At 57.6% G+C, this 21,902-nt stretch overlaps 1 protein-coding gene across 1 annotated transcript; it reads left to right on the forward strand.

Annotated features, from left to right (window-relative positions):
* Positions 1-241: 241 nt before the first annotated feature.
* GREP1 (glycine rich extracellular protein 1) lies at positions 242-19,461 on the forward strand (the record flags this gene model as incomplete). Its single annotated transcript, XM_080677443.1, has 60 exons — positions 242-299; positions 2,148-2,183; positions 2,527-2,559; positions 2,651-2,710; positions 2,997-3,029; positions 3,130-3,183; positions 3,320-3,352; positions 3,615-3,647; positions 3,856-3,912; positions 4,006-4,038; positions 4,145-4,204; positions 4,336-4,368; positions 5,135-5,164; positions 5,263-5,295; positions 5,386-5,448; positions 5,561-5,590; positions 6,202-6,213; positions 6,586-6,615; positions 6,696-6,728; positions 7,299-7,415; positions 7,796-7,825; positions 7,906-7,938; positions 8,316-8,351; positions 8,737-8,766; positions 8,842-8,874; positions 9,227-9,256; positions 9,337-9,369; positions 9,940-9,969; positions 10,045-10,077; positions 10,437-10,466; positions 10,547-10,579; positions 10,957-10,992; positions 11,378-11,407; positions 11,483-11,515; positions 11,868-11,897; positions 11,978-12,010; positions 12,581-12,610; positions 12,686-12,718; positions 12,811-12,895; positions 13,037-13,107; positions 13,188-13,220; positions 13,791-13,820; positions 13,896-13,928; positions 14,607-14,636; positions 14,735-14,767; positions 15,936-15,968; positions 16,054-16,083; positions 16,177-16,209; positions 16,314-16,349; positions 16,566-16,697; positions 16,978-17,022; positions 17,274-17,315; positions 17,572-17,604; positions 18,016-18,078; positions 18,160-18,189; positions 18,285-18,344; positions 18,482-18,595; positions 18,874-18,918; positions 19,010-19,063; positions 19,293-19,461. The coding sequence occupies 60 exons, from the start codon at positions 242-244 to the stop codon at positions 19,316-19,318; spliced, it is 2,538 nt and encodes an 845-aa protein (XP_080533569.1). The 3' UTR covers positions 19,319-19,461.
* Between the last annotated feature and the right edge of the window lie 2,441 nt (positions 19,462-21,902).

Here is a 21,902-nt window from a genome sequence, read left to right on the forward strand (position 1 = left end):
AACACAGTAACTCATTCTGAGTCCCTCCTGTCAGCCACACCCACATTTCTGGGCCTGGCTCCCCCTTCTTCCCAGCTGTGTTTGGGCTGAGCCTCGGTGCCCACAGTGCCTGCCTGCTCCTCACCAGCTGCTGGGGTAACATCTGAGCCCTCCAGGCCTGGCGCCAGGGTCCCAGACCCTGACAGGAGTAGAGGAGCCTCATGCGCCAGGTGGGGGCCTGTCCCAGCTGTCAGCACCCATGATGGATGAGGAGTGGGGCAGGGAGAAGGCCAAGGACTGGACTCCTGCTGCAGAGGGAGGTGGGGGCTGGCCTCCTGGGGTCTGCCAACAGAACCTCTGTCACTCACAGCAGGGGGCCTGGGTAAGGGCCTCCACCCAGCAGAGGTGTTTAAAGGCTCAAAGGTTGTGTGTCCTCCCACTCTGCCAGGAATCATGGGCACCTGGGCCTTCCCCGCAGCCCTTTTCCTGCTCTGCCTGACTTCTGAAAGCCTACAAGGCGGTGAGGGCAGGCATCGGCAGCTACAGGGTCTGGGCAGCTGGGGTTGGAGCTGGGGTATAGGTAGAGCATTGGGTCAGAGGCTGAGGCTCCAGAGAAGGAGGATTGGGTGTGTGAAGTCTGGGTTTTGGGGGGCTGAGGTATATATGCATGGGTCCTGCCCCTCTCTGCCTCTGGGTCCCCACTCTGAGTCAGCACTCCCTGCTCCCCAGGGCTGCCTTCATTGTCTTCTGGCGTAGGAAAAGGTGAGTGGACCCTCCCGGCACTGGGGTTCAAGAAGAGGACCTGGTCTCTCCCCCCGGGGGTCTTAAAGCTCTCTGGTGGAGAGCCCCAGATACTCCCCAGCTTTGGGATCCAGATGTGGAGCCCAGGAGAGCACAGGGTCCCTCCCTGTCTTCCTGGCAGTCAGTCTTGTCCAGGGTCAGCTCAAGTGTGGAAGCACAGACCCGAGTCCTTAGAACAGAGTGAGATAGGGCAGAATTTCAACTCTGGGCATGAGCATATTGGAGCCCAGAGGAGGGCCTTGGAGCTGGGTCTGTAAGGACAAGGGATCTGGGTTATAACAGGACAGCGGAAGGAAATCTCTAGAAGCAAGAGGGTCAAAGGCCTGGAGGTGGCACAGGATGGGAGGAGAGGAGGCTGGAGCATGGGGAGGGGAGTAGGGGGCTGAGTGTCACAAAAGGGTCTTCACTCCAGCAACCTGTGGCATCTTATGGGCGGGAGAAAGGGTTCCCTCCAGAGACCTAATGTGTCTGAGCTGCTGGAGAGAAACTTTGAGGGACAGGGTGAGGAGGATGAAATTTCCAGGAAAGGAGGGGTCCCAAAGATGCTCCAGTAAGAATGGAGGGAAGAGGTACACACACCCCTGAGGAAGAGGGCATAGGGGACCTGCCCCCAGGCGCCCCGCCCAGGCACCCCCTCTTGGCCACCAGGCTGCTCACCTGGTTTTGTCCTTGCTCCTCCTGTGACCAGAGTAGAAAGCGAGTCCCAGGGAGGAGGGGGTGCACTCTTGCTCTGCAGGGTGGGAGGGGAGCATCCAGATTTGGCCCTCCTTGCCCCTCCTAGTTACCCCCTTCTCCCTGACCTTGCAGGCTTAGGGAGCCTGAATGGCTACAGATCAGGTAAAGCTGTGGGGTGGCCAGCTCTGTATCCTCCAAATGAGGGCAGAGCACCCAAGCTCCTGGTCCCTCCTGCCCCCTTAGGCCCAACACACCATTTCTCCCCCCAGGCTATGCCCCCCTCCCAGTGGCCTGGGAGTAGGTAAGGGGTGAGTAAATAGGATTTGGGGGGGCAGCCATCTCAGAAGTACCTGACACCCCTCAGGCGGAGAAGCCCACCTGATACCCCTTCCAGCAGGCGCTCTCCTTTCCCTCCTGCACACACTGCCCCCCACCCCCCAAGAATCCATCAAGACTGTTGTGGTGTCATCTAACGCCCCGCCCCTCACTGCATGTCCCCTAAGCCAGTTGGGAGCAGGTTTTGTGGGGGTGGGGGGAAGGTGAAAGGGGGACCCTGGGTCCCTTGCCTGCTCCCTGAGTCTCCCCCAGGCTTCCTGGGGTATTAAACTTCAGAGCCCTGCCCAGCCCCCGCTGTCTCTCTCTGTGTCTCCCCATGTTTCTCTCACACCCCTCACCTCTATCTGTCCTCCCAGGATTTGGGGACAGGAATGGCCTGGGAGTCCAGCCAGGTGAGAGTGATGGGGTCTGAGGTTGGTCCTCTCCCTGCTCCCTCCCAAGCCTCAGAGGGGATGGGGAGGGTTGGTGAACGATTCTGGGGGGAGCGGGGGAGATTTGGGAGCCTTCAGGTTTGCTGTTTCTGGCTGGGTCCAAGGATCCTGCACACCCACCCCATCTAGGACCCCAAACCTCCCAGATCATTCCTCCCTCCCCTATAGACCCTCCAGCTCAGAATGTCTACAGCACTGGTAGAGGTGGGCTCAGAATGTGTTTGGGGGAATTGGGACCAGTATTCTAGGGGCATCCCTGAAATGGGGTCTCTTCAGACCCTCACATGATCCATCTCCTTCTCAGGCGTTGGAGGGGGTATAAAACCCCACAAGCCAGGTGAGCCCTCCATGCTGCTTGTCTCCCATCTGTATGCCCTGACCCTGTTGCTCTCTCCTCCTTGCTGACCCCTCCTGCCCTGTCTCTTCAGGGTTTGGGAATGGGAACGGGCTTGGAGCAGGGGCCTTCCCAGGTGCCGCAGCCCAACCAGGTGAGGGGGGCGCGGGGAAGAGGACTGGGTCGGCATTAGGGGGTGCTTATCCCAGGCTCCCCCCCACCTCCCCGGGCAGAACTGGTGACTCATTGGAGGCAGAGGGAAGGACCTACGGGTTCCTGATACCTAGTTTGAGGATGGCAGAGCAGGGTACCCTGCTTCACCTTCACCCCAGCTGGGATCCCAAATGCCCCTGCCCTGCCTCTCAGCTCAGCATGGCCATGGAGCCTAGGAAGAGACTGGGCCCCTGGGGTCCCCTCATCTACCGCATCTCTGTCCTCAGGCTTTGGGGGGGGTGTGAAGCTCCAGAAGCCAGGTGAGACTCCTCCCCATGCCCATCCCTCTGTCCACCTCACATCTGCTGGATCCCTTTGAAGCCACTCTTCCCTCCTCTCCCCTCTTGGCTGTCTCCCCAGGATATGGAAATGGACTGGGCGCTGGTGCCTTCCCAGGGCCTGGGGCCCAGCCAGGTGAGGACACCCAGGCACCACCCTGCGGTCCAGGGAGGGAGAGGTTGGGGGCAGAGCTGGGATCCGGGAGCCAGTAGGGGCGCGAGTTGGGTTCTTGGGGGAGGACAGCAGGCTCAGCCTCTCTGTTGCTCCTCAGGCCTGGGAGGGGGAATGAAGCCTCTGAAGCATGGTAAGTGGAGAGGCAGCCCCATCCCGGCATGTTCACCCCAGTTCCTCTGTGTGCCCCAAACCTGCCCACCTCGGGGTTACAGCCCCCACCTCTGTGTCCCCAGGATTCGGGAGCACAAATGGTTTAGGAACCAGCACTTTTCTGGGGGCAGGATCCTGGCCAGGTGAGGGCGACTGGGGCAGAGGAAGGGGGTGTCAGGGTCATGTTCTGCATTCCTGGGGGGGGGCGGTCAGTGTGGACCTCTTTCTCTATCTCTTCCTAGGCTTGGGAGGGGGGACGAAACCTCAGAAGCCAGGTGAGTAGAGGCCACTCCCTCTCACCTGTGCCAAGCTCTGGTACCATTACCCTCCCAGGGCTGCTCCCTCCACGGGGCTGGTCTGGGGAGGGTTTCCCAGACTCCCAGGCCCTTCTCACACTGGCTCCCTGAGAACTGTCAGGGAGCGGGGGCACAGAGGTCCTGGGAGAAAACAGCACAGGTGTGAGCCCACACCAGCCCACTCCAGTCTCTGCCTTCCCTCTCCCCACAGGCCCTGCCCCTCAAAATGGTGGCCAGGGACCAGGTAGGCGATGGGGTGAGAGCTGGGGCACCTGCTTCAGTTTGGGGGGTCAAGGGTGCTCCAGGCTCCTCTACCTGGTCCCCGTCTCTTTCTCAGGAATCGGAGGGGGTGTGAAACCTCCAAAGCCAGGTGAGCTACCCAGTCCCCAGGTCCCTGTAGTCGCTGTTTTCCATCTGTCCCCCTTCATCCCCTGCCCCTGGCCTAACCTTAGCTCCCTCCTGCTCTGTCTCCCCAGGATTTGGCAACGGGAATAAGATGGGAGCCAAGGCCTTCCCGGGAGGCGAAGCCCAGCCAGGTGAGGACACCTGGGCCACACTGGGGTCCCAGGAAGGAAGAGCGGGGAGGAGCTAGGGGGTCAGGAGGGCAGAAAATTGATTTCCGTGGGGTGCGGTCCACAGGGCTCAGTGGCACTTGGTCTTTCCCCAGGTTTTGGCGGAGGCATGAAACAGCAGCCACCAGGTGAGCCAGTGAGCCTGCCCTCCCGGCCCACCTTCTCGATTCTATCCCTTCCCATCCCCGGACCCCCTCCTCACACTGCCGCTTCCCACCAGGATCTGGCCCACTGGCTGGCTAAGTGTCTGGGGGAGGGAGCTCAGAGAAAGAGGCCCGGATCCCGGGCACAGCTCCCCAACCCCAGTTCCCAGCAGAGGGGCTCATTCCTTTCACTCACCCTGAGCCAGGCCCCGGCTGGGCACAGCAGACACTCTGGTCAGCCTGAACTGAGCTGAGGACTCCCTAGGCTCAGCCCACAGGCCCGGAACCGCACTGGCCCAGTGCCATCTCAAGGACTGTGGTCAGGACTGTCGGGGTAGGGGACCCATGGGAGCTGGAAAGTGAGAAGCAGATCGTGAGGCTGGAAGGGAGCTGGAGGCCTGGGGTTAAGCAGAGAGTGAAAACCCCAGCTCCGGGAGGCTGATGCTCCTAGGGCTGGGCTCCCTGGACTTCCGGCCTCGAAGGAAGAAGCAGTGGGAGTTTACCACCTGAAAGTCTCCTGGGCCAGACATGGAAGGCGGCTATGGGGAGGGGCCTGGGGCTGCGGTTCCTCACTGCCTCGGTCCCCCTAGTCCTTCCCTGACTCAGGCCCCCACAGTCACCTACCCCCTTTGTGAATCTAGCCAGGCTGAATGGAGGGGAGGCCAGGGGTCCGTGGGGCAGGCTTGGGAGGCTGGGGGCCATTTCCCCGCCAGCAGCACCCAGCTTTTCTGTGTCATCCTCCCCTCGACAGGTGTCACAGCACAGAATGGCTTTGGACCAGGTAGAGAAGGGACAGCTGGGGTATGAGGGAGAAGCTGTTTCTGGGGCAGGCCCAGAGGTGGGATTTCTGGGTCCCTCACTTGCTCATCTCTCCCCCAGGCTATGGAGGGAATGGAAAGCACCAGAAGCCAGGTGAGCCCCACTCTGTCTAAGGGCTCCTTATCTGTCTGCTCCACTCAAGTCCCGGATCTCTCCTCACTCCCTCCTGCTCTGTCTGCCCAGGATTCGGGGACGGGGCCTTCCCGGGAGCAGGAGTCCAGCCAGGCAAGGCCCTGGAGCTCAGGAGTAGGGGTGTTGCTGAGGGGGTATCTGGTGTGGGTGCCTGACCCTAGCGCTAAGGGAAGAGGAGGAGCGAGGTGGACTCGCTGACTCATGGACAGTGCCTTCTCTCCCTCAGGTCTCGGAGGACTGAAACCTCAGAAGCCAGGTGAGACCCGAAATCCGCCTCTCCCACTTGGTTTCCCACAGGAAACACTCATTGAACAAACATCCGGTGGCCAGCCAAGGGCTGGAGACAGGCCCTCCCAGAGCCTGGGGCATGTGGGCAGGCGGAGGCAGACAGGAAAGGAGTGTGAATGCAATGCAGGGGCCAGAATGCCCACTAGAGGGCGTGGCCCGCTGAAAAGTGAGGACCAGGGAGGGTGCAGGCACTGGAAATGGCTGGGAGGCCATGGGGCAGGAGCAATGCTGATAGCTGGTGAGGAGAAGGAGGCCTCAAGTTCACCCTGCTGGCTGGTTGACATTGTTGCTGGCAGTGACACCTAACCAGACGGACCAGGCAGCTAGGTCTGATGTTCAGGCTCTAGAAGGAGGGGGAAGCTGAGGACCCAGCTGGGGGGCTCCAGGTCTGGGGTGAGTGCTAAAGGGGCCAGGCATAGGGCAGAGTCTCAGAGACAGGCTAGTAGCCAGAGCCCCCTCTCTCCTTCCAACAGGCCCTGCAGCGCAAAATGGCTATGGACCAGGTAGGGGTGGGCCCGGGCTCTGGGGAGGCACAGAGATGGGGCTCCAATCCCTCACTGATGCCTGACTCTCCACCAGGCTTTGGAGCAGGTATGAAACCCCAAAAGCCAGGTGAGCCTCACCCCAGTCTTTTCTTTCCACCACCCCCAAACCCTGAGCGCCCCTCCCCTCATTCACACCCACATCTGGGTCTGGGTCCCCATGATTTGGGAACAGAACGGGCACAGGCTTGGAGCCCAGTCAGGTGATACTGGGTTACAAGGTGAGGGGGTGGTCTATGTCTGGGTGTCTCCTGCCTCCCTCCATCCCGGGCCTCAGAGGGGCAGGGCTGGTGAATAATTGAGGGAGCATTAGTTGGAACCCTCTAGGATCCCAGCTTTCTGACTTGGCCTAAGAGGGGGCACCTTTACCTCTACCTCAGCCAGACCCCCGGGTCCTCAGCTCACCCTCCCTTTCCCCCAGGACCAGCAACCCAGAACGGATTTGGAGCAGGTAGGAGTAGGGCGGGTAGGAAGCTGGGGAGGCCTGAGAGGGGCTCCCGAGTCCCTCACCTGCTCCCAAATCCTTTTCAGGCTTTGGGGGAGGCATGAAGCCCCAGAAGCCAGGTGAGGCCTGCAGTAGTCTTGTCTCTATTCATGTACCCTCTGAAGCCAGAGCACTCCTCACACTCCTGTCTCTCCAGGATCTGCAGCCAGCTGGGCCTTCCCTGGGGCAGGAGCCCAGGCTTCTTAGAGGGAGGGAGGGGAGCGGTTAGGGACTGGGGCAGGGGCCTGTGGGGAGGGAGGCAGAGAACTAGGTGGCCTGTAATGGGGAGATGGAGGGTTGGCCTGTGGCCTGGGAGGGGCAGTGAACCCCCAGAAACCAGGTGAGGGAAAGACCCCCCACACCCTTGCCTCTTCTCTGAGGCTGCCTGACTCTGTCCTGCATCTACTGCCATCCTGTCCTCATTTCTCTCAGGCCTCAGTCTCTCTCACCACCTTCCTCAGCACTAATGCATGGAGCGGGGTCTGCACACCTCAAAGAAGAGGGACACTCCCTGCTTCAGGAGAGAAGGGTGTCAGGACGCCAAGGACCATGGGGAGAGAAGTGGGAGGCAAGACCAGGGGACCCCCAGACTGGCCTCAGCCCTTCAGCCCCACAGCCAGCTTTATCATTCCCCCACCTTTTCCCTACAGGCCCTGCAGCTCAAAATGGCTATGGACCAGGTAGGGGTGGGCCGGGGCTATGTGGAGGCACAGGGATGGGTCAGGGTCCCTCACTGCTGCCTGACTCTCCACCAGGCTTTGGAGCGGGTATGAAACCCCAGAAGTCAGGTAAGCCTCACCCCAGTCTTTTCTCTCCACCACCCCCAAACCCTGAGCGCCCCTCCCCTCATTCACACCCACACCTGGATCTGGATCCCCAGGATTCAGGAAAGGGAATGGGCACAGGCTTGGAGCCCAGCCAGGTGATACTGGGGGACGGGAGATGGGGGGAGGTGGAGGGTCTATGTCTGGTGTCTCCTGCCTCCCTCCATCCCGGGCCTCAGAGGGGCAGGGCTGGTGAATAATTGAGGGAGCATTAGTTGGAACCCCCTAGGATCCCAGCTTTCTGACTTGGCCTAAGAGGGGGCACCTTTACCTCTACCTCAGCCAGACCCCCGGGCCCTCAGCTCACCCTCCCTTTCCCCCAGGACCAGCAACCCAGAACGGATTTGGAGCAGGTAGGAGTAGGGCGGGTAGGAAGCTGGGGAGGCCTGAGAGGGGCTCCCGAGTCCCTCACCTGCTCCCAAATCCTTTTCAGGCTTTGGGGGAGGCATGAAGCCCCAGAAGCCAGGTGAGGCCTGCAGTAGTCTTGTCTCTATTCATGTACCCTCTGAAGCCAGAGCACTCCTCACACTCCTGTCTCTCCAGGATCTGCAGCCAGCTGGGCCTTCCCTGGGGCAGGAGCCCAGGCTTCTTAGAGGGAGGGAGGGGGGGGTAGGGACTGGGGCAGGGGCCTGTGGGGAGGGAGGCAGAGAAGTAGGTGCCCTGTAATGGGGAGACGGAAGGTTGGCCTGTGGCCTGGGAGGGGCAGTGAACCCCCAGAAACCAGGTGAGGGAAAGACCCCCCCACACCCTCGCCTCTTCTCTGAGGCTGCATGACTCTGTCCTGCTTCTTCTGAAACCTTCCACATATTGCCCCTCACGTCCACCCCTGTTTTTCCTCCCCAGGATATGGTCATGGAAATGGACTGGGAGCCCCAGCAGGTGAGGGCAGCTGGGCTTGGTCCTGAGGGGTTGGGGTGAGGACAGGAGCAAGGGCAGGAGGCCTGGCAGAGGCTGCCAGCCTCTCTGCCTCCCAGGCCTAGAAAGGGGTGTGCAAGTCCTGGGCCAGATGAGGGGACAGCCATCCTGTCCTCCTCATTTCTCTCAGGCCTCGCTCTGTTGCACCACCTTCCCCAACACTAATGCATGGAGCGGGGTCTGCACACCTCAAAGAAGAGGGACACTCCCTGCTTCAGGAGTGAAGGGTGTCAGGGCGCCAAGGACCATGGGGAGAGAAGTGGGAGGCAAGACCAGGGGACCCCCAGGACTGGCCTCAGCCCCTCAGCCCCACAGCCAGCTTTATCATTCTCCCACCTTCTCCCCACAGGCCCTGCAGCTCAAAATGGCTATGGACCAGGTAGGGGTGGGCCGGGGCTCTGGGGAGGCGCAGGGATGGGTCAGGGTCCCTCACTGCTGCCTGACTCTCCACCAGGCTTTGGAGCGGGTATGAAACCCCAGAAGCCAGGTGAGCCTCACCCCAGTCTTTTCTCTCCACCACCCCCAAACCCTGAGCGCCCCTCCCCTCATTCACACCCACATCTGGGTCTGGGTCCCCATGATTTGGGAACAGAACGGGCACAGGCTTGGAGCCCAGCCAGGTGATACTGGGGGATGGGGGGAGGTGGAGGGTCTATGTCTGGGTGTCTCCTGCCTCCCTCCATCCCGGGCCTCAGAGGGGCAGGGCTGGTGAATAATTGAGGGAGCATTAGTTGGAACCCCCTAGGATCCCAGCTTTCTGACTTGGCCTAAGAGGGGGCACCTTTACCTCTACCTCAGCCAGACCCCCGGGCCCTCAGCTCACCCTCCCTTTCCCCCAGGACCAGCAACCCAGAACGGATTTGGAGCAGGTAGGAGTAGGGCGGGTAGGAAGCTGGGGAGGCCTGAGAGGGGCTCCCGAGTCCCTCACCTGCTCCCAAATCCTTTTCAGGCTTTGGGGGAGGCATGAAGCCCCAGAAGCCAGGTGAGGCCTGCAGTAGTCTTGTCTCTATTCATGTACCCTCTGAAGCCAGAGCACTCCTCACACTCCTGTCTCTCCAGGATCTGCAGCCAGCTGGGCCTTCCCTGGGGCAGGAGCCCAGGCTTCTTAGAGGGAGGGAGGGGAGCGGTTAGGGACTGGGGCAGGGGCCTGTGGGGAGGGAGGCAGAGAACTAGGTGGCCTGTAATGGGGAGATGGAGGGTTGGCCTGTGGCCTGGGAGGGGCAGTGAACCCCCAGAAACCAGGTGAGGGAAAGACCCCCCACACCCTTGCCTCTTCTCTGAGGCTGCCTGACTCTGTCCTGCATCTACTGCCATCCTGTCCTCATTTCTCTCAGGCCTCAGTCTCTCTCACCACCTTCCTCAGCACTAATGCATGGAGCGGGGTCTGCACACCTCAAAGAAGAGGGACACTCCCTGCTTCAGGAGAGAAGGGTGTCAGGGCGCCAAGGACCATGGGAGAGAAGTGGGAGGCAAGACCAGGGGACCCCCAGGACTGGCCTCAGCCCTTCAGCCCCACAGCCAGCTTTATCATTCCCCCACCTTTTCCCTACAGGCCCTGCAGCTCAAAATGGCTATGGACCAGGTAGGGGTGGGCCGGGGCTCTGGGGAGGCGCAGGGATGGGTCAGGGTCCCTCACTGCTGCCTGACTCTCCACCAGGCTTTGGAGCGGGTATGAAACCCCAGAAGCCAGGTGAGCCTCACCCCAGTCTTTTCTCTCCACCACCCCCAAACCCTGAGCGCCCCTCACCTCATTCACACCCACACCTGGATCTGGATCCCCAGGATTCAGGAAAGGGAATGGGCACAGGCTTGGAGCCCAGCCAGGTGATACTGGGGGACGGGAGATGGGGGGAGGTGGAGGGTCTATGTCTGGTGTCTCCTGCCTCCCTCCATCCCGGGCCTCAGAGGGGCAGGGCTGGTGAATAATTGAGGGAGCATTAGTTGGAACCCCCTAGGATCCCAGCTTTCTGACTTGGCCTAAGAGGGGGCACCTTTACCTCTACCTCAGCCAGACCCCCGGGCCCTCAGCTCACCCTCCCTTTCCCCCAGGACCAGCAACCCAGAACGGATTTGGAGCAGGTAGGAGTAGGGCGGGTAGGAAGCTGGGGAGGCCTGAGAGGGGCTCCCGAGTCCCTCACCTGCTCCCAAATCCTTTTCAGGCTTTGGGGGAGGCATGAAGCCCCAGAAGCCAGGTGAGGCCTGCAGTAGTCTTGTCTCTATTCATGTACCCTCTGAAGCCAGAGCACTCCTCACACTCCTGTCTCTCCAGGATCTGCAGCCAGCTGGGCCTTCCCTGGGGCAGGAGCCCAGGCTTCTTAGAGGGAGGGAGGGGGGGGTAGGGACTGGGGCAGGGGCCTGTGGGGAGGGAGGCAGAGAAGTAGGTGCCCTGTAATGGGGAGACGGAAGGTTGGCCTGTGGCCTGGGAGGGGCAGTGAACCCCCAGAAACCAGGTGAGGGAAAGACCCCCCCACACCCTCGCCTCTTCTCTGAGGCTGCATGACTCTGTCCTGCTTCTTCTGAAACCTTCCACATATTGCCCCTCACGTCCACCCCTGTTTTTCCTCCCCAGGATATGGTCATGGAAATGGACTGGGAGCCCCAGCAGGTGAGGGCAGCTGGGCTTGGTCCTGAGGGGTTGGGGTGAGGACAGGAGCAAGGGCAGGAGGCCTGGCAGAGGCTGCCAGCCTCTCTGCCTCCCAGGCCTAGAAAGGGGTGTGCAAGTCCTGGGCCAGATGAGGGGACAGCCATCCTGTCCTCCTCATTTCTCTCAGGCCTCGCTCTGTTGCACCACCTTCCCCAACACTAATGCATGGAGCGGGGTCTGCACACCTCAAAGAAGAGGGACACTCCCTGCTTCAGGAGTGAAGGGTGTCAGGGCGCCAAGGACCATGGGGAGAGAAGTGGGAGGCAAGACCAGGGGACCCCCAGGACTGGCCTCAGCCCCTCAGCCCCACAGCCAGCTTTATCATTCTCCCACCTTCTCCCCACAGGCCCTGCAGCTCAAAATGGCTATGGACCAGGTAGGGGTGGGCCGGGGCTCTGGGGAGGCGCAGGGATGGGTCAGGGTCCCTCACTGCTGCCTGACTCTCCACCAGGCTTTGGAGCGGGTATGAAACCCCAGAAGCCAGGTGAGCCTCACCCCAGTCTTTTCTCTCCACCACCCCCAAACCCTGAGCGCCCCTCCCCTCATTCACACCCACATCTGGGTCTGGGTCCCCATGATTTGGGAACAGAACGGGCACAGGCTTGGAGCCCAGCCAGGTGATACTGGGGGATGGGGGGAGGTGGAGGGTCTATGTCTGGGTGTCTCCTGCCTCCCTCCATCCCGGGCCTCAGAGGGGCAGGGCTGGTGAATAATTGAGGGAGCATTAGTTGGAACCCCCTAGGATCCCAGCTTTCTGACTTGGCCTAAGAGGGGGCACCTTTACCTCTACCTCAGCCAGACCCCCGGGCCCTCAGCTCACCCTCCCTTTCCCCCAGGACCAGCAACCCAGAACGGATTTGGAGCAGGTAGGAGTAGGGCGGGTAGGAAGCTGGGGAGGCCTGAGAGGGGCTCCCGAGTCCCTCACCTGCTCCCAAATCCTTTTCAGGCTTTGGGGGAGGCATGAAGCCCCAGAAGCCAGGTGAGGCCTGCAGTAGTCTTGTCTCTATTCATGTACCCTCTGAAGCCAGAGCACTCCTCACACTCCTGTCTCTCCAGGATCTGCAGCCAGCTGGGCCTTCCCTGGGGCAGGAGCCCAGGCTTCTTAGAGGGAGGGAGGGGAGCGGTTAGGGACTGGGGCAGGGGCCTGTGGGGAGGGAGGCAGAGAACTAGGTGGCCTGTAATGGGGAGATGGAGGGTTGGCCTGTGGCCTGGGAGGGGCAGTGAACCCCCAGAAACCAGGTGAGGGAAAGACCCCCCACACCCTTGCCTCTTCTCTGAGGCTGCCTGACTCTGTCCTGCATCTACTGCCATCCTGTCCTCATTTCTCTCAGGCCTCAGTCTCTCTCACCACCTTCCTCAGCACTAATGCATGGAGCGGGGTCTGCACACCTCAAAGAAGAGGGACACTCCCTGCTTCAGGAGAGAAGGGTGTCAGGGCGCCAAGGACCATGGGAGAGAAGTGGGAGGCAAGACCAGGGGACCCCCAGGACTGGCCTCAGCCCTTCAGCCCCACAGCCAGCTTTATCATTCCCCCACCTTTTCCCTACAGGCCCTGCAGCTCAAAATGGCTATGGACCAGGTAGGGGTGGGCCGGGGCTCTGGGGAGGCGCAGGGATGGGTCAGGGTCCCTCACTGCTGCCTGACTCTCCACCAGGCTTTGGAGCGGGTATGAAACCCCAGAAGCCAGGTGAGCCTCACCCCAGTCTTTTCTCTCCACCACCCCCAAACCCTGAGCGCCCCTCACCTCATTCACACCCACACCTGGATCTGGATCCCCAGGATTCAGGAAAGGGAATGGGCACAGGCTTGGAGCCCAGCCAGGTGATACTGGGGGACGGGAGATGGGGGGAGGTGGAGGGTCTATGTCTGGTGTCTCCTGCCTCCCTCCATCCCGGGCCTCAGAGGGGCAGGGCTGGTGAATAATTGAGGGAGCATTAGTTGGAACCCCCTAGGATCCCAGCTTTCTGACTTGGCCTAAGAGGGGGCACCTTTACCTCTACCTCAGCCAGACCCCCGGGCCCTCAGCTCACCCTCCCTTTCCCCCAGGACCAGCAACCCAGAACGGATTTGGAGCAGGTAGGAGTAGGGCGGGTAGGAAGCTGGGGAGGCCTGAGAGGGGCTCCCGAGTCCCTCACCTGCTCCCAAATCCTTTTCAGGCTTTGGGGGAGGCATGAAGCCCCAGAAGCCAGGTGAGGCCTGCAGTAGTCTTGTCTCTATTCATGTACCCTCTGAAGCCAGAGCACTCCTCACACTCCTGTCTCTCCAGGATCTGCAGCCAGCTGGGCCTTCCCTGGGGCAGGAGCCCAGGCTTCTTAGAGGGAGGGAGGGGAGCGGTTAGGGACTGGGGCAGGGGCCTGTGGGGAGGGAGGCAGAGAACTAGGTGGCCTGTAATGGGGAGATGGAGGGTTGGCCTGTGGCCTGGGAGGGGCAGTGAACCCCCAGAAACCAGGTGAGGGAAAGACCCCCCACACCCTTGCCTCTTCTCTGAGGCTGCCTGACTCTGTCCTGCATCTACTGCCATCCTGTCCTCATTTCTCTCAGGCCTCAGTCTCTCTCACCACCTTCCTCAGCACTAATGCATGGAGCGGGGTCTGCACACCTCAAAGAAGAGGGACACTCCCTGCTTCAGGAGAGAAGGGTGTCAGGGCGCCAAGGACCATGGGAGAGAAGTGGGAGGCAAGACCAGGGGACCCCCAGGACTGGCCTCAGCCCTTCAGCCCCACAGCCAGCTTTATCATTCCCCCACCTTTTCCCTACAGGCCCTGCAGCTCAAAATGGCTATGGACCAGGTAGGGGTGGGCCGGGGCTCTGGGGAGGCGCAGGGATGGGTCAGGGTCCCTCACTGCTGCCTGACTCTCCACCAGGCTTTGGAGCGGGTATGAAACCCCAGAAGCCAGGTGAGCCTCACCCCCTGCCTCTCTTTCTTCTTTCTCCACCTCTTCAAAACTCAGAGCTCCTGGCACCTATTCACACCCCACTTAGATATTGCTAGCTCCCCCTCCCTTTTTTTCACCCCCACCCCACCCTCACCTCCACCCTCCCACCCCCCCCCCCCCATCCCGGATTCGGCAATGGGCTGGGAGCCCAGCCATACAGGACTGGTGGGGTCTGAGGTGGGCATCCGCATCTGGATGTGTGTCCTCTCCCACCTCCCTGCAGGCCTTTGAGGGGCCGGATTGGTATATGATTAAAAGAGGTGAGGGACAACCTCCATGTTCCCTGGTTCTAGCTTGGCTACCTGCCAGCCTTTAGTCCACCTTAGCCAGTGTCCCAAGTCTCCTGTTCATCCTTCCTGCCCCACTGGCCCCTGCTCAGGATGGCTACAAACAGGTGGGTCCTGAGGGGTTGAGAGAGGCTGGAAAGGAGGAGAGGAGGGGGCCCTTGGAGGGAGGTGGTGTCTTCACCCAGATCCTGTTCTCATGGTCCTCTCATGGGCTCCACCAGAACTCAGAGTCGGCAATTGAACGGAGGTGGCAGGAGGCAGGAGAGACCCCAAGGCTTCTTGTTCCTAAACTGGGAGGAAAGGCAGCCCAGCTGCCAGCCTCCTTCTGCCTCTCCCTCTCCTGTCCCCACAGGCCCTGTGGCTCCCATCAGCCCTGGACCAGGTAGTGGAGTGGGCCCTGGGGAGCCAGATGCTAAGTTCTAGAGGAGAGGCCTGGTGGGTGGGTAAGGGGTACCTCACCTGCTCCCATCTCTTCTCTAGGCATTGGTGAGGGCATGAAGCCTCAGAAGCCAGGTAAACCCTTTCTTTTTATCCACACTGTGATGTTGCGATTTATAATAAGAAATACATTCCTGGCACAGAGCTGGCTCTTAAAAGCCTTGGCTGGGGTGTGAATAGGTGCCAGGAGCTCTGAGTTTTGAAGAGCCAGCTCTGTGCCATTCTTCTCCCATTCCTGGCACAGAGCTGGTTCTTAAAAGCCTTGGAATTTCCTAAGTTCTTTTGTTGTGTTAATGAGGTGACTTTTGGAAAGCCCCCAGGTCACCTAAGGGTGGGGACTGGTTGCCGCCTTGTGATTGGAGGGTTGCAACTTTTAATCCCACCCCTTTACTTCTGGGAGGAGGCGGTGCTGGAGACTGAGTTCAGTCACCAGCGGCCAATGACTTAATCAATCGTGCCTGTGTAATGAAGGCTCTATAAATCCCAAAGGACAGGGTTGGGAGAGCTTCCCTCCAGGTGGGTGAAGGTTGTGGGGGGTGGAGAGAAAGGTGATGTGCTGGAGCATGGAAGCTCCGAATGCCTTCCCACATACATACCTTATCCTATACATTTTGTTCATCTGGCTGTTTCTGAGCTGTATTTCATAATATACCTGTGATCTAGTACCTGTTTTCCTCAGTTCTGGAAGCCACTCTAGAAAATTAATTGAACCCAAAGAGGGGTCATCAGAACTTCTGACTTATATAGCTGGTTGGTCAGAAGCACAGATGACAACCTGAATTGGCAACTAGCACCAGAAGTGGGAGGAGGAAACTATTGTGGGACTGAGCCCTTAACAGGTGGGATCTGATGCTGTCTCCAGGGAGATGGTGTCAGAATTTTAGGACACCCAGCTGGTACCTGAAAATTGCTTGGTGATGTTGGAAACACCCCCAGAATTGAAATTAGTGTCAGAATTGGACCCCCCTACTCTCTACCTCCAGAAACTATCTATTCCCTTCATCTGTGACACCTCAAGCCCCCCACCTGTCTCCCCAGTTTACAGAAATGGGCTGGGAGCTGGATGGAGCCTTCCCGAGGGAAGGGCCCCAGCCAGATGAGGGAGGAAGGGCAGGCATGGAGTTCTGGAAGGTGGAGGGAAGAGGTGTCACAGGGTCCCATGGGGCTAAGAGTTGGGTCCTGGGAAAGAGAAGGGGCAGAATGGCGTCCATCTGTCACTCAGCCTCCATCTGTCTCTCCCCAGGCCTAGCAGGGGGCATGAGCCCTCCAAAGCCAGGTGAGCCCACCCTGCCCCTCGCCCACCTCCACCTGAAGTCTCCCCCCATACCAGCCCCAGCCCTCATACCTGCTCTCCCTCCCAGGATACACACCAGGAAATGGGCTCCCACCTGGTGAGTACAATGAGGGTCTCAGTATCAGGTAGAGAGGGCTCACCCTGGGGAGGGGCTGTCCCCTTTGAAGCTGTCTCTCTGTTTCTCCTGCAGGTCTGGAAGGGGGTGTGAAACCTCAGAAGCCAGGCAAGTGCGAGAGCCCCCTATCTCTGTCCTGTACCTTCTCCTATCTCTCCTTCCAGGACCCCCGGCCCCTAAATACCCCTTACTTCCCTGCTTTTCCTCTCCAGGATATGGCAGCAGAAACGGGCTGGGGGCCCAGTCAGGTGAGGCCCCAGGGGCTGGGGGGTAGGCTGAAAGGCCTTGGGGCTAGGTAGGCAAATAGCAGAAACCATGCCAGGTGGCTGGGTCACCTGGTCCCTGGAGCAGGTTGTGACCCACAGGAACTGGGCTTTTTCTGACCTGGCCAATGGTCCCCCCTAGAAGCTACTGCAGTCCTGTGGACTGGCCAGACCCACTGCCCTCTCCCTCCCCCCATCTAGGTCCCTGCAATGGGAAGGTTCCTCCATTGCTTCTCCCCAGGCTTCCCACTCCAGGAGGACCTTCTGATAGAGCAGGTGGCTGGGGCTCCAAATCCCAGCCCCCTGCCCCAGTGCAGAATGGCAAGTTTCCAGGTCAGTGTGGAGTGGGTGGCAATTGCGGGGGGTGGGGGGATGTACCTGGTCCCAGAAGGGGCTGGGCCTGGCTGGGCTGTTCAGAAGCCCCCATGCCCATTCTTCAACTGAGATTGAGTCTTGTTGTGAGCCAACTGAGGAAAAGCCTGAACTCTGGCTCTGAGACCCATGTGACCCCCAATATGGCAGCTCCCCCAAGCCCCTGTCCCCCATGGCAGGCTAGGGCAGTCCCAAACTGCCTGGCCCTGGGCTCACTCCTATCCCCTGGTTTTCTTCCTAGCACCGACTCCAGCCATCCAGTGGGGACTGAAACCTCAGAAAGCAGGTGTGAGTCTGTTTGCCTCTGTCCCCATCCAGATCAAACCCCATTACCCTTATTCCCAGGCTGCCTCAGCTGTTCAGGCCAAGAAGGTCCCTCCCAAGTCTACACTCCTTCTCTCTTGCTGCTTTCTAAACTCAATTATTCTGATTCCTTTCCCTGTGGGTAGAAAGAATCCCTTCTTCCTCCTCAGAGTTCCTAAGATCCATCCTTGGGAAAATGTGGGTCCTCCCCACTGATCTCAATTCTCTTCACAGTGTACCACCCTTCAAATGGCTATGGACCAGGAGCAGAACTGGGTGAGGAGGCCCTCGTCTGAATTCTTTTTTTTTTTTAATTTCTTTATTGATTAAGGTGTTACATATGCGTCCTTATTCCCCCATTACTCCCCCTATTCCTCCCACTCATGCCCTCACCCCCGTTGTCCATGTCCATTGGTTAGGCTTATATGCATGCATACATCATCTGAATTCTTCTTCCTCCCATCCCATCCCCACCCTTGTGGTCATTTCTGACCCCCCCTCCCATCTCTGACCCCCGTTTCCTCTACTCTAGGCTTTGGTGATGGCCTCAAACCTCAGAAAGTTGGTGAGCCCCCCAGGGCCCTCATCTTGGGCACAACCTGGCACCTCCTTCATGATGAGCCCTCCTTGTTGCTATCTTTGTCATGTCTGTCTCTTTCCTTATTTACCCAGCTCATATTTACTATGCGTTGGGCTACAATGGTGGCCAGAAGCAGGTGCAATCTTATTTCAGGCGAGGGTCGAGTGACAGACTGAGGCCAGGAGGGAAGGGCAGCTGCCCATATCTGGGGTCAGGGAAGGCTTCCAGGAGGTCGAGCAGGGTTAGCTTGCTGGGGGGGTGGGGAGGATGTGAGAGGCCCTCTCTAGGTGACCTCTATGTGCGTCAGTCTGTCTCTCCATGAGCTGGTCACCCTGGCTTCCCCACTGCTGTCCACCCCACCCCCATCCCAGCCCCTCTCCAATCTGTCTCCTGCAGGTTTTAGTTACAGGAACGGTGGTCTGGGAGCTGGGGTCTTCACCGAGGCCCTCCTGCAGCCAGGTGCCTAAGGGTGGTGTTGGGGAGGTTGGAAGAGCTCCTGGCTCAGGGGCTGCTCATGCCTCTGACCTCTTTCCTCCTCAGGGTTCCCCGGGGCCAATGGCTTTAGAAACCGTGAGTTGGATCCAGGGGACAGAGTGCAGGGGGTGAGGGTGAGGGGAAGGGACATCAAGGTCTGGTCAAGAATGAATCACATGGGTCTCTTTCAGGGTATGGCGAGGAAGCACTGGTGTACCCCAAAGCCACAGCTCCAGCCTCTGAAGGAAATGGTAAGAAATGAGAGTTCAGGGAGCAGAGTGAACGCTGGCAAGGACTATTGGGGACTCTGAGGCCCAGGGAGGACTGGGGCATTCTGGATGTTCAGGTCCAGTGGCCAGTAGTTCCCACAGAAGCTCTCCTCCTGCAGGTCAGACTGAGGCTTTGAGGGGCTCTCCTTGGCCCTCCCTCCAGCCTTGGGGGGCTGCCTTGAAGCCTGGATATGAGGCCGGAGGTGCATATCCAGGGGTCGAAAGCCAGCCAGGTAATGGGGTGTGTGGAAGAACATTGAGGGGGGGATAAGGGGTGGCTTTAGAGAGCTGGGTCCTGAGCCCAGGCCCACCCTATAGCCCTAAGGAGATGGAGGGGACATTCATGGTGGAGGAAGTATGAGGGGACGGGAATGAATGGGACTGGAGGAGGGATAGGTAGAGCAGGGGGCCCTGAGCATGAGCCTAGAACCTGGACTAAGAAGAGGAGGTGACAGACCAAATCAAGGGCCATCAGGGACGCAGTGCTCCTACCTTCCATCCCTATCTCCAGGGCCCTATCAGCAGCTGAGGCCAGAGCTGGGCCCCAGACCCTTTGGTGAGTGGGGTTCTCCCCAGGCCTGGGATGAAGCTGGGGGGAGCACTGAAAAGTTCTGTGACCCAGGTCCCCTGGCTTGTTTGTACCTTAGGAGGCCCTGAGGTGAAGCGAGGCAGCAGTGGCCCGCTGGAAAATGGCTATGGAGGTGAGGGGGAACACAGTGGCCCTGTTCCCCTCTCCCCATGCCACCATTGTCACCCTTTCAAGCTGCACTTGGGGATGCCCCCAGCTCTTGGGAGGGATGGCAGGCTCTCAGACCACCTGTAGTCATCTGCTGAGTGACTGACCTCAGAGACCAGAGGAGGGAGAGGGCTCGTTTCCCCCAGGAGGCGAGGAGGGAGCACCTCACCAGAGCTCTGCCCTCCCCTTCCCAGGCCATTGCCCCTTTGGGAAATGCTGAGCCCCTGAGCTGATCCACTGTCATCCTGAGAGCCTCTGTACCAGAGCCTGGTCTGCTTGGCAAGGACAGCCAGACCTTGGGCTTGGTCTCTGGCCTGGGGTCTCCTGCGGGCTGGAAGTATTAATAAAGGCTATGTGCTTCTCTGTTTGCCTTTGTGTGCCATGGCAGGGGTGAGAGGGTGGGATTGGCTGCCTGGGGTTAGAGCCCCCTGGGCCTACAGTCTCCACTCTGCACCTCATTCATTCACTCATTCATTCATTCATTCATTCATTCAACAAACTGTGTGGCTGTGTGCTACGGGCTTTGCTCTGATGGGAGAGACCATGAGAACAGAACTGATTCAGGCCTGCCTTTGGAGAGGGGGCATCACTTGGCAACAATCTATTGGGGGAGCCACATCCATGTTAGGGAGCTTGTGTATTATTTGTGTTTTAATTTATAACAATTTATTAAACTAAAATCTCATTTTCCTTAAGGCTTTACACTTGTTTCTGGACATCATTTTACTGATTAATCTTATAATTTGGATATAAAATTCACTTTCACATTCTTTGATTAATGTTCCATTATATTATAAATTTGACAGATTGATGCCCCCCTAAATACTTTACTTGTCTTACAAGTCTGATTAATTCAATTCCCTTAGGTATCTCAAACTATTATATACAGATAATCTACTTGATCTCTTAATGGAGGGTGGGGCAAATCTAATCAGTAACATCTTCCTAAGCACACCTGGAAATGAATAAATGAGACATTTGTTATCTCAGATTACTGAATGTTTTCAAACATCTTACAAAGCCAGTTACTAATCCACTATCAGTATCAGTACTATTGGATCACTTTATTTTCTCATCTCCTGATTACAAATTGACTCACCCAGAAATGCAGTACGAATTGCTCTCCGAGGCTGGGTCTGGAGTGGAGGTTGGGAATTGAACCCCTATTCTGAACTTTGACCCAGTTTCAGGATCATTCTTATGAGCCTCTGTGTTCTGCGTCTTCCCAAACCCACACCTCTTCTTGCAACCTGGTGAAGTTTTAACTGAAGAATTCAAGTTGGCCCAGCCAGCATGGCTCAGTGGTTGAGCATCGGCCTAAGAACCAGGAGGTCACAGGTCATGACTAGATTGAGGGCTCAATCCCCAGTGGCAGCTGATCCACATTTCCACATTTCGCTCTCATATTGTTTTTTGTTGTTTTTTTTTAAGTAGGTGGAGAAATGTCTTTTTTAAAAATATATTTTATTGATTTTTTACAGAGAGGAAGGGAGAGGGATAGAGAGTTAGAAACATCAATCAGCTGCCTCCTGCAAACCCCCTGCTGGGGATGTGCCCGCAACCAAGGTACATGCCCTTGGCCGGAATCGAACCTGGGACCTTTCAGTCTGCAGGCCGACGCTCTATCCACTGAGCCAAACCAGTTAGGGCTTGATATTTCTTTTTGTCTCTCCTTGTCCCTTCCTCTCTCTCTAGAAATTAATAATATTTTTTAAAAGAGAAAAAAATGGCCCTAACTGGTTTGGCTCAGTGGATAGAGCGTCGGCCTGCGGACTGGAGGGTTCCAGGTTTGATTCCAGTCAAGGGCATGTACCTTGGTTGCGGGCACATCCCCACTGGGGAGTGTGCAGGAGGCAGCTGGTCGATGTTTCTCTCTCATCGATGTTTCTAACTCTCTATCCCTCTCCCTTCCTCTCTGTAAAAAAAAAATCAATAAAATATATTTAGAGAAAAAAATGAATTCAAGTTGAATAGAGTTGATGGGACTTGGCACTCTATGAGGAACTCAGTTCATCTTTATGGCCTGGTTTACAATAACTTAGGTGGAGATCAAAATGTTACTGCAGTATGCACAATGTTTTGGGGATCAACCTTTGGGAGATTCTGTAAACATTATTGGAATTCCAGCCTAATTTCCCTCATTTGATTTTGCTGTATTTGAGAACCATTATAGACTTCTGCTTTTTTAGAGAACTACTGATTCTTTAAAATACCCAAAATGTCTCCTCATGTATTTCTCTTCCCTGAGGTATGGAATAAACCACATCATCTCTTTACTGGAGAACAGGATTAGGAGCCAACATATGGGCACAGGGGCCACTGAGCAGGCTGTCTCTGAGGGCAGTACCCACCTAGAAATGTTCTAATATTATAAAGGTTTCTATATAAATAAATTGACCATTCTTTTTTTAAATGATTTTCACCCATGTCATTTACTATTCTTAGCAATATTAACAAATGCTACATGTCAGTCAAGCTATTAAATTAATATAGTTTTAATTTTTAAAAAATCCTCACCAGAGGATATGTTTTTCATTGATTCTAGAGAGAGAGGAAAGGAGGAAAGAGAAACTCGACTGCCTCCTGTATGCATCCGACTAGGGATTGAACCCACAACCTGGGTGTATGCCCTGACCAGGAATCGAACCCGCGACCCTATGGGGTCGATGCTCTAACGGAAATCTAATCAGTAACATCTTCCTAAGCACTCCCACTGAGCCATACTGGCCAGGACAGAATTAATATCCTTTTATCTTTTCTATAAGATAACTAAGTGGAAATCTCCGTCGATCTTTTTTTTAAAA

This window comes from Plecotus auritus (genome assembly GCF_963455305.1).
Source record: "Plecotus auritus genome assembly, chromosome: 7".
In the NCBI taxonomy this organism is placed as follows: Eukaryota; Metazoa; Chordata; class Mammalia; order Chiroptera; family Vespertilionidae; genus Plecotus; species Plecotus auritus.